Raw genomic sequence first — 12,557 nt, 5'->3', positions numbered from 1 at the left:
ATATAGCAAGGAAATGGGGCCCTTAACACATTTAGTACCCTGGGTGTGGAACATAGACAGGTTTTTAGGGCCTTACAAAAGACTAACAGGTTTCATTCTAATCATCCAGTGTTCCATAAACGGGCCACTGCAGAGAAATCTTCAGAGACCTTTTAAAAAAACTTTTTCATTGACTTTTTGTGGCAATCTTTAAACCACTCAGCATTGTCATTAAGTGAATGCACAGATATTGAGCAAATGCATGGTCATTGAGAGGTCGTTATGGGGCACTTTTCCCCAAACAAGAAGTGAATACTGGGTTTTGGGGGGGAATTTTATAAATTGTAGTCATTCCCATTTCCACCTGACTTGAGTCTTTTAGTTTCTGTTAATGTTAAAGGTGAAATGTGCCACTAGACCAGACACTATCTTGGTTGGGGTATTATGGTTAACAAGTGTGTTCTATCTTGTTTTTGATCTCTGTTTTTTATTTTGCTATACTCTGTATAATTTAATCTATCCCTTCTAATTCAGAATAAGGTTACATATACTGTTAATACTTATTGCACATTAGCTTCTTTTATTGAAATTACTGAGCCAATTTCAAGAAGCAAGTGTACATAATTTAAAAATACCATTTCCCCCCAACTTGTTCATAGTACACAAGGATGAACATACAGAAGATCATGTGGCTGCTCAACAACATGATACAGGTTAGTACAATATTTGTCCGTTCAAACTATTACTTTGCATATAATAGCACTAGTAACTGGATCTGACCAAAACTGCTGCAAAGATATGTAAATATATTTTCTCCTTTTATATTGATATGATATAAGCAGAATTATTTTATAACAATATACATTTGAGTTACTTTTTATCAACTAGTATGTACACAAGAAGTTATCCATGAACAGTAAAAAGACACCTTAAGTGTAAATAGTAATAATTGGCAATTGCTGATATAACTATTCAATATAACGATCTGTCTATGGATTGTTTCCTTTCTATGTAGGAATTTTATCCTATTTGAATAAACCCAGTTTTGGCAGAATATCTTTGCCATGTAAGGACTTTAAACATATTTGTGCCATTTGATTTCTGAGAAAAGATTGTTTTAGTAATCCTAGAATGTTGTAATAACATCTGTAAGCTTGTGTCATAATAATTGACTAAAAATCTTTAAATTACAGAAGTTCCTGTTCACACAGAAGATTATACAGAGGATGATATAATTGGTAAGTTAGCTGTTCAGATTCTTATCTTTAATTAAAAGTAATTTTCACACTGTTCTCATAAGACACATTTTACATAAAGGTAGAAATAAAACTCATAAGCAGATTTGAAGTTTGTAGCCAAAGTTAAAAAGATAAAGTTTTTTCTTGATAAATACATAAATTTTAGGAATTATTTTTCTTTAAGTAGAACAAGCAATAATGGTGAGGTTGATATTTTTATGTATTTCTAGCACTTTCCCCCTTTTTATTTCAAAGAATCCTATATTTTATCATTGTATTTATTCAGGTTAGCAATTCAACATCTAATTTAATAATAGCATTTAATAAAACAGCTGATGATAGATACATTTTTTATATATATCGATTAGTCTTTAAATAATGGTATAGATAAAACCATGAAATTTAAAGTCTTTGAATTGGACAAAAATTATATTAAAAATGAGATAAGTATAAAATAGGATTATTGATAGCAGATAACTTACTGCAATAAAAAAAACACGTGTCTGTAGAAGAGTGTTAATTTATGTTAATTTTGGGGAGCTACTGATCTGCAACAGGAACTCTTCAAATCTGATTCCATGATGAATTTCTATTTTAATTTTCAAAATATACTCAGGGAAAGCATATAGTTATAAGGTGTTCTGTGAGACCAAAAATTCAGTTTACATCTTGATGTGACGTGTAATAGCCATATATGAGATGTATAGCAAAATATGATATAGCATAACCTATTACCTCTCCTACATTCACTGCACTTTTCCATCATCTACGATATAGCAAAATCATCTCAAATCTTCTAGGTTTGTGGCTCCTATTAGTACGAACTCTAAGCAGAGGGGCAGACATATGGCAGGGCAGTTTAATACGTGTGATCGCATGGATAAACATGGAATTCTTTCCTATAAATTTAGCCTGCTGTTAGAAAATTGATTGTCAGGAAACAGGAACTGTATAATTGGTTTGATCTAAATAACCATGTTAGTTTTGCATGTTTTTCAGGATTGGAAAAATAGTGAACTGAAATTCCAGAAACCCCTTTCATTTTCTATATTCTTTCTCTAGTACAAATTTTGAACTGTTTATCATTGAAAAGTAGATTAGTAACTTATAGATCTTCAAGAACTTAAGTGAAATAGCTGCTTAATCAGTTTTTTTAAAGCTGCATTTTTGAGAGAGGCAAACTATGGCTTACAGGGTTTTGGTTGGAGGTTTTTTTATGTGTAATGTTCATTTATTGTTTAAAAAGAACTAGAAAAAGAAATCCTTAAGAGCATTATTTCTTTCAGTTTTAAAAATATTTTAATTTTAAATGAGCAAATTATATTGCATTTTAAATGAGCAATTATATTGCAATTTTAGCTAATATTCACACATAATTTTTAGTAGTAATAAGAATCTAAACTTTGCCAATTTTTATCCATCATGGTATGGATTACCCATACTATTAAACAGTAATAGTTCAGTGCAGGTAATGTTCCATTTCAGGGTTGCTGATATGCACTCTCCCCCCAAGTATTCAAAACTGGCACTGAATTTTAGACAAACAACAGTCAGCAGTGTGAGTCAAATGTCTCAGAGAGCTTGCCTGACTAGTCCAAGAAACAATAACATAGGCCAAATACATTCCAAGACTCACAGGATGCCAAATTAGGTAGTCAGTTGGTCCAATGGTCAAGTGTCAGGAACAAAAAACAAGAACTAGAAAGTCAAATGTTTCCAACACAGACTACAAGCAAAGGGGCAGCTAAATCTAGTTAACCAATTGGCTACAATTACACATGCCTTGCCCTTTCTTAGTGAGATGCCTCCTCAGGTCACCTTAATATTTGTCTAGACCTGGGGCTTGGAGGTTGTTGCCTCATCATCCAACAGTTCCAGTTGAACAGGAGATCCCTGTGGCTGATCAGCCTTCATTGAATTCTGGCTTCCTGGTTCTTTAGCCTGACTATCCTGAAGCACAGACTCAGCTGGAGTAACATTGTCAGATGCCAAGTGAAAGTCAAACTTTGACTATATAAGAGTCCTCATTTAGTGATCGCAGTTGGGTTGGGACTGCTAAGTGAAATAGTAAGTAGTAAACAACTGTGACAACTTACTATTAGCCAGAACTGTACTTTCCTTTTCTCCACTTCCCTGCCCTTTGAAATTCTTCTCTCAGCAACAATGCTAGGATAGCCACTTCAAAACTGACAAGACAATTAGTTTCACACCTTTTGCTTTTGTTTGCCTCTTAAACTGCCTGACCCTTTGGAATACTCACTCAGATGTTGGTATAATTAATAAGAAAGGAATTAATGTTTGTATTTTGCATTCAGTGGGGAACAAGGGTTTACAAGAGAGTAAGCAGGCACATGATGAGGAATTCACCTTGAAAACAATGTACTATTGCAGGCAGCTGTGAATACACTCAGGAAACAGCCAGTATATTCCCCATTGTGTGCCTGCTTATAATCTTGAAATTCCTTCTTCTCCAATCTGTTTACTCAGCAAAGAGGGAGGGAATGAATCAGATGCAAGAGAGTGCCTACAGAAATCACTTGTATTTTCTTCTTTCTCTCCCTCCACCAGCTAAAAAGATTTTGGCTGTATATATAAATTGTGTGTGTGTGTGTGTGTGTGTGTTCTTGTAATCAAGAGCAAGTAGTTTATAGAAAATAGCTATTAGAGTGTTATTCGTGGCTTCAAACTATGAAATTGATGTTTATTTTTCATTATATTTATTGATATACGTAACCTTGATTTTTTTAAAAGTCTTACCACGTATATTCAGTAACTGTTGTATGGATTTACATATCTCTGAGCAATATACAAATAGAAAATGTATCGATTTTGTTGTAAAATATGTATTTCCCTTTATGGGTTAGTCAAGAAAGCACAAACTATTAATATACAATTAATAAAATATCTATATTAATATAGGTATTTAGGTATACATGACTTAGTTTGCATTTTATAGCATAGCTCCTTCCTCCAATACAAGTGCTGAGGAATATATCGGGGATGGTTCTTCTTAGGACACAATCTTCTGGGACATATCTCTAGTTTGGCTATAGTGGGACTGGAATGCAAGTCTAGACAACTGCTTGAATGAATTTTACCATTTTAACTAGTGGTAAAGTTGAGTTGATGTGAAAGCTTTCTGGACAGCCCATAGAGTAATTGCTAAGCATTTCAATTGTACTTTTGGTGATACAGCTCCTTCTACTGTATCTTATTATGTTACAGTGGTCTGAATAAGAATGTTTAGTTCAGTTGCAACTGATTTATATTTGAACATTAACTGGCACATGGAATTGTAACTCCATTCTCATAATTTCCCTCAAAAGACCCCAGTAAATAAACTACTTATATTTCTGTGGTTTTGGTCTTGAGACATCCATAATGGTTCCTATATCTGATGCTATCAATACCCTTTTACAGATTTCTTATTTAATCCAGTTCCTGTATGTACTGTATTTAATTCCTGCAATTTCCAGGATGATATTTGCCTTGACTCTTTCTTTTTGGCACAGTTTTCTGCATTTGAAGATATATTTCTTTATATTAAATGTTTGATAAGATAGAACAGAGGACAATACAAGCAATTTTAGATTTCTTTTCTACTTAAACATTGGTTTGCTATTTTTTCTACCTTCATGATTTACAGATTGGTACCATGTTTCTCATAAAATAAGGCCGGGTCTTTTTTTTTCAGCCCCCCAAAAACAGCTAGGACATCTTTTTGGGGGTGACTTAATTCCTCTCTGTGCATCCTTGCTTAGAGCGCCCTGCGGGCAGCCATGCCTCACCACCAGCCGCTCCTAACAGCCGATCATGGCAGAGTGTGGAGGGCTCCTTACCTCCACCAAGTGCCTTTGCTGCAGACCCAGGTATGGTGCTGGTTGCAGGCTGGGTCAGCGGGCGGGCGGGGGCATTGTGGATGTTGGCATCAGCATGGCACTTTTCATCATGAGAACTTCAGTGCTCACCGCTGCTGCTTTCCCTTCTGCCCGTGCCGCTGCCAGATTTGGAGTGCTGTGCATTCCTCCACCAGCAGCATTTCAGCCACTTCTGGGGCCGGGGAGCCGCCTCCGTAGCTTCCACGAGTGCTGGTGCAGGCCGGATCAGCGGGCAGGCGTCGGCATGGGTGGCAGCAGCAAGGCACTTTACGTCACGAAGCTACAGAGGCAGCGGCACGGGCAGAAGGGAAAGCAGCAGCAGCGGGCACTAAAGGTCTCGCGATGAAAAGCGTCATGCCGACACTGATATCCACACTGCCCCCACCCGCTCGCTGACCCAGCCTGCAACCAGCACCATACCCGGGTCTGCAGCAAAGGCGCTTGGTGGAGGTAGGGAACTCTCTGCACTCTGCCATCATTGGCCGTTAGGAGCTGCTGGTGGTGAGGCATGGCTGCCTGAGGGGCGCTCCTAGCAATAAGTTCCTTCCCGCTCTTCCCCCCCCATTTTGCATGTTTTAAAATAGGCCTAAATTTGAGGGGAGGCGCTTAATTTCACCTTATGCCTAGAAAACATGCTGGGACTTCCTATTGGGGGGAGCATATTGTTGGAGAAACACAGTAGCTGAAATAATATATTATGATTTGAAGATAAAGACTTAATTCCAGTCTATTTGTTCTCAACTTCTATATTCCTTCTGTATACATATAAACCATTTTTTCAAACATTCTGCCACAATGTCTAAGATCAAAAAACCGAAGCCCAAACTAGTGCCAAAGACAGTCTCTTCCATATGCAACTGAGTGCCACTTATTTTCCAATGAGGATTTTGAAAAACATTCTGACATAAGCCAAATTTGTTCATCATTTGGGTACTCCAGCTTTCATAAATATGAATGTATGTTGGGCAATTTTCCTTCCACATGTGCTTTTCCCATCATAATGGGTGTTTTTTTAATGTATATCTAATAGGTATATCAAAGAGAGGTGGGGTTGGATTTCTGTGATCATTTTAGTTCCAAGGGAGTGTCCTTTGATTCTGTTATTGCCTACCTTTTCCCCTAGGTAGCAACTTTGTGCTTAATTAAACAGTATTTCTAATAACACATAGCTAAATTAACTATATTACAAAGTTGCATATTTATATTAGAGATTATTTCTAAATCACCTGTTGGTCCTCTAATTTAGATCTCCCCTTATTTTTTCAGATACTTAACGCTTCAAAAAGACTCCCTACATCAGGAGGACCAGCCTAAACCATATTCTACACAGTGGCAGCAGATGTTTGTTAAATATTTTCTATGACATAATTAATGGAGCTCAGAAAATTAGTGGTGGGTGGTAGACACTAAAAAGTGTTTCACAAATTACTTTATGAGACTATTCCATTTAGAAATTCCATTTTCAATTCATTTCCCATAACTACTAATATAACATAAAAATGTAAAACCTTTTAAAAAGTACTTCATATGCATGGCAAATTCCTTTCTTAAAATTATCCAATAAATGCAAAAGATACTTCTGAAAATTCCTAAACAGTGAAGGATTACATAGCACCATAGCACATAGCTGACCTTTTACTATATCAATTAACTTTAGCATATATTTAGAATACTAATATTCACTTTTAATATTTTTGTAGCATTTAGTATACATTTTTTACTTCTCTTATTAGTGGACAAATTAATTGTATCTGAACCTTAATATGTGGTTTTCACATAATTGTAAATGTGCTATTTATAATGTAAAAGTAAATTATGGGTGTAACCTGATTTTACAAAGTTTTCAAATGTGAACAAATTTTTTTGGTATATTTACATGCCTTATGGCAAAAAACTAGTGAAATAGGACTGTGAAATAATTTTGACTTGGACTTCTACGTACTAATTTTGTATGCCATTATTTATCTGACGTTAGCCCAGGTAAAGCAAATAATTTAACCATAGTCCAGGAGGATCACTAAATATATATTTTTTACTTTTTTATGTTTTGATGGACTGATTCTTCTAATGAAACTTTAATATTAAAACACCTTTTTCTTTTGGATTCATTATTATCTCTGCTACAGTTTCACATAAACTGCCAGGCAATTAAATATTGATATTACGTAAGTGATATCCTTGTAACTTCTTATAATAATAGAACTTCTGCAGTAAATAAGATTGAAAAGTAAATGATCTTAGGCTTACAGTTTAATCATTACTGCTTGTAACTGCTTTACCAAAAACTTTGTTACATTTATTTCTTAATAAATATTTACTCTGCTTACGAAAGATGATTAACTGAGGCAGTGTGTAAGAAAATTGTTCTTAGTCTGCTGCATAATTTAAAGATATTCTTTCAGAAAAAATAAATATTTTTCAAACTGACATAGGAAATATTTGAATCCTTGAGGGTTCACTACAATAGCTATAGTATATGTGCTTGTATATTTTAGGTGGTGATTGGTTGTAACTTGATTTTTTGAAAAAAAAAAATAGAGATAAATGCAGTGCATTTTTATTATGTGAAATCCAAGATAGTAAGGACTACATAATTTGAGTGTGTACGTAGTGCTTTATCAGGTATTTCTGTGGACTTGTTCTCTTCTTCTTCAGTCTCTCCATCTATGCATGAAAGATTTCCCATCAGCTGTAACTGCCTTGGTCCCTCCCTATTCCTTGTGTATGCAGGAAATGAGAACACTGTGCTAGAAGGACTATGCCATATACATTTATAATACTTAGGAAACAATCTGTTCATATAGATCAAGGCAAAGTATTATTCTTCATGGAATTAAAATTGTACATTTCTAAATGACAGCAATATATTTTATAAAGCCATAATTTTAAGGATAATTAAGATTATTTTGGGTAAAATAAATTGAATTTTTGTACGACGACTCTATTTTTGAAATGCTGGGATAAGATGATTGCTACGATCAAATTTTGTGTTATGCTACTATATGTTTTTCTTGTTTACATAAGTGTGCCATGGAGACAAGATGAAGGGGACTATTAAAATATGTACCTTTCCTTCTGTGTTAACATTTGCTGCAATAAAATACAGAAGAACGTTTCATGAATTGAGTCATTATTTTTTTAAAAAATACTGGCGTACACTTTAGTGATCAGTCATTAAATCATTATAAAGGTTACAAAAAAACCATTCAGGAGGAAGGAAGAAGGTGAAGCTAGAAACAATTAATGGAAGCACAAATAAAATAAAACAGAATATTAACGGTTACTTCCAGAATGTATGTCTTGAGTTGTATTATACTAAGGACATAACTCAAACTGTTATTTAACATGTTAGGACCATTTGCTTCATATCGACATTGCAGAGGACTTGTGGCATAAAGATAGATTGCATGACAGTCTTTACGGTTACTGCACAGAATTCCTTGCATGTGCTGTAGAACTAAATATAGGTAACTGTTGCTGAATTTATTTCACAAACTATGTCTGTTTTTTTATCTGTGGTATTGTATACCCAGACCTCTCTGAGGAATTTGGATGGTATAGATAGATGGATATAGTCTTTTAGAACTGAATTTATCTTGTCTGTTCACTGATAGGCACCTTAATTTATGTCTTGGATAACAAATGGTGCCTTCCTAACAGGAGTATAATGATCTCCGTAGAACTAAAAGTATTAGGGGAAAAAAAGCAAATCTAAAAAAAGCAAATCTAAACAAATCATACTAAATCCAATTCAGATTAACAGATAATTTGTAAAATTGATTCAACAGAACAAAAAAATTAAGACATTTGATTTGCCTTGTTTTAGTATGATTATCAAGCTGATTTGATTTAGATTCTGGGTTGATTAAGAAAAAGTCATTTCTACATATATGTTGAAATATCAAAAATTGTTAAGATATTTTTTCAGATATATCAGATATATTCAGATAATTTAAACAAACTCACTGACTTGTTTTATAAATGTGACTTGTATGAACATTTCATTAGTATCAATGAAATACTGAATATGTGAATAGCAAATGCACTTTTATATAGGAAACTTATCAAGACTGGGATTCCATCTGAAAAGGAAACTTAATTTAATTTCAAACTTTGTTTTCAGACGTGTGGTGATTCTTGTTGAAAGGATGATGGTAATTGTATCTTGTGTCTTCACAAAGCCTCAGCCAGCAGTTCATATAGCCAGCAGTTCATATAGCCAGCAGTAGTATTCAGTAGTATGCTTTAACATGGGCAAAAGCTTTTTCCACTTATTGGTGTTACCAGGGGAAGCCTCAGAAATGAGGCAAATCAAATCAATGCAGCCATCTTGATATTAGAAGCTGAGGAAAGCACACTGCTTTTGGAAGCATTTCAAAGGAATGCTTTGCTGAAAGCATCATCAAAGCAAAGCAACCCATTTAAACTTTGCACATCCTTAATTAACGGCACATATATATTTTAATCTGTGCACATTATGGTTACATATTATTTATTTGAAGACAGCATTTTAATAATTCAGTGAATATACACTTGAACTTGCTTTTAAAAAGGATCAGAATGATAAGAAATCTGTTTACCTATTCCAGGACATGGTGAAAAAGAAACTCTTCAAAAAGAAAAAGGTAAGCAATTGAAAATATGGACAGTTCAAAAATCTAAAATTCCTATATTGGTAAGGACATATTTGGAATAGTCTAATTAATTTGGAGGGGGGAGGTTGGTTGGTTGGGGCAGACTTTGACATCTACAGTCAGACAGGGTCAAGTAATGATCATGTTTAAAAATACTTTGGATATCATTCTAGGATTTGGGAGGAAAATGTTTTATCTATATGGACTGCATAGTTACAGATTTCATGTTCTCAATTGGAAATGGCACTTAGGCAAATCCTAGGACTTCTCTTGTGCCTAATATATCATTTAGACTTCTTGATTTCCAAACTTTTTGTTTAAGAGATATATCCTTTTTCACATTTCTTCCACAAAATAAATCCTCAAAAGATGATAATAGTTTAAAAGCTTGGCCTACCAGATGCCTACTATGCATCACAAGCCTTGGCATTTGAAATTTGGAAGCATTCTGTTCTCATGCTTAAAGACAGAAACCTTCAAGTTTCTGAAGTGACCTATCACTAAATACATATTGCTGAAGATTTCCAGTTTTCTTACTGATCTCATGCTGAATGAGTTGAGACAGCTACATTTTCAATTTGAAATAAAATGGGTAAGGCATGAAAAATTTTGCTTTAGCTGGCAGTATTGATACCTTTTAATTTATTATTATAACATGGTATTTGAAGAGAAATATAGCAAGAAAAAAGGCTACTACTAAGTAAACTATTCCAGTGAAATAAATGGTGTGTAGAGGTTGCTATCTTCAGATAACAATTTATTGATTTTGATATGTATTGTAAGAATTACACCATAATATATGCATTGTTTAAAAATGACTCAAAATAACTGAATTGTGCAAGCATAAAATGCCCCCACTTTGCTACCTATTGAAGCAGCCCAGCCTTTTTTTAGATTTCTACATGAACTTGCAAAAAAAAGAAAAAAGAAATTAATCTTTATGAATAGATTCCTGAAAGTGGATACATTTTTTTTGTAGTCATACACAAGACAGGTTACTTTAATGGACCATTGAGACATTTTGTTTGTACCAGATCCAATCATTTCTTCTGAATCCTCTTCAAAATACACTGGGATATTATATAGTGCTGGCCAATGTAGATATCTGTCATTTTTTCCTTGTTGTCCATATGATAGAATGTGAACTCAATGTCCTGGGTGTTCTTGGAAGCAATCTATGAAAATAGACCTCTCAAGTCTTTAAAAATGACGTCAAATCATGCTATTCTTTTCTTTTCATTCATTTGCCTACACAGTCGATCTTATTGAGCTAAAATGCTGTAATATTCAAAATACTGAAATATAGATGTGTTTAAATATTAAGAATGGAAGGACTAGTAATACTGCTACATAGGTAGATAACTCCTACAAATACAGTTTACAGTTCTGACAGATGACAAATATGTATGGGAAATAGCTTACAGTAACTGTAAGTATTTCAATTGACAAATTGGTTTAACAGTGGTTTTGGAGTTCTGGTTAAAAATATCTACTATTTGTCTTATCAGCCATAGTTGTCTTGAATTCCATAACTGTAAGGTCCTTGGGTTTTTTTGTTTGTTCTAGATTAATTTTCCCCATACAAAAGTGTTGGAACAGTCCCTCCCTCAAATATACTATCCTTATTTGTTGATGTTATCTTTTCAATGTTAATATTGGCAATAGAAACTCAGGACCAGTTTTATCCCCAAGGACCCCTCCAAAGGACTGAAAAAGATACTGTACACAGAAAATGGCCATATTAAATTCATTGATTTAGATTTCATTATATCAAATTTATTTTTTGTCTTCATTTCACTGCTTGGAGGAAAGGGATTTCTTACTAATTTATATTTTATGCTCATGTTGATCCCCTATGTGTATAGTGAAACTAATAAAAGCTATAGCTCTGCTACTTATCATATTTGGAATGGTAAAAACCAGAGAGGATAATGGGACTGGCAGAAAGGTGGGAAAGAGATCTTTGGAAATACAATAGTGTGGGGCAGGTTTGGGATAAGAAAGGAGAAGGCAGAGAAAATGGAAAACAGAAGCTGATACCAAGATGCAGTTTTTAGTTTGCAAATTATGGATGTAAAATGTATATTTCCTTCCAATGGAAAACTGTGATTTATTATACCAAAGCTCCTGAGTTGCCATGAAATAATCTCCAGTATTACTGAATTTGGTGGAAATTTTGTGGGTTTTTTATGCTCTTTCATAGTAAAAAAGAAGAAACCAAAATTGCTCAATAAATTTGATAAAAGTATTAAAGCTGAACTTGATGCTGCAGAAAAGCTACGCAAAAAGGTAAAATTTAGTTTGCAAAATTAAAACTGTGTGTGTGTGTTCCATGTATCATTGCTAAATTAATTGCTAGTAAACTTCCTCTGGGGAAAAAAAGAGTGTGTGAGTAGGCATTGGCTTAGCAGAAATGTTTTAATATTTCTGAACATGCCAGTAATTGATATACAACCAGACTTGTCTTTGGAATGATATTCATTAGAAATTAGAAATTAACACAAGCCATTTGTCATAATCTCTTTCAGATAAAGAAGATGATAAATTTTTATGATAAATGGTTCATGTTAATTTCTTAACATAGTGATCAGAAATTATTCAAAGTTATCCCCTCTTAAATAATTATATTTTAAATACCCATCAAGGCCTCTTTAATTTTTCCTAGGACATTAATTTTAAACCCAGGAAGTATAGAATTTTGTTTTCTTCCCTGAATTTATACCATTTATATTTCTTTAGTGATATTTTAATAATGGATTTACAAAATGTCATTGTATCTGTTCTTAATATTGTATATTATATCTTAAGTACAAAATATTCCACGACAC

General features: G+C 33.9%; 1 protein-coding gene across 13 annotated transcripts in view; it reads left to right on the top strand.

Annotated features, from left to right (window-relative positions):
• Positions 1-12,557, top strand: part of ASPH (aspartate beta-hydroxylase) — a 97,677-nt gene that overhangs the window by 53,041 nt on the left and 32,079 nt on the right. For all 13 annotated transcript variants that reach the window (XM_087931298.1, XM_087931294.1, XM_087931291.1 and 10 more), the window contains 4 exons: positions 639-692; positions 1,173-1,217; positions 9,685-9,720; positions 11,933-12,018. In XM_087931298.1, the coding sequence (XP_087787424.1) occupies positions 639-692; positions 1,173-1,217; positions 9,685-9,720; positions 11,933-12,018 (221 nt within the window). The remainder of the gene's footprint in view (positions 1-638; positions 693-1,172; positions 1,218-9,684; positions 9,721-11,932; positions 12,019-12,557) is intronic.

The sequence above is a fragment of the Pseudonaja textilis genome, chromosome 3, assembly GCF_049901715.1.
Source record: "Pseudonaja textilis isolate UNSWEBS1 chromosome 3, rPseTex1.2, whole genome shotgun sequence".
NCBI classification, from domain to species: Eukaryota; Metazoa; Chordata; class Lepidosauria; order Squamata; family Elapidae; genus Pseudonaja; species Pseudonaja textilis.
Note: the sequence above shows the minus strand (reverse complement) of the source record. Positions and strands in the feature narration are given on the sequence as shown.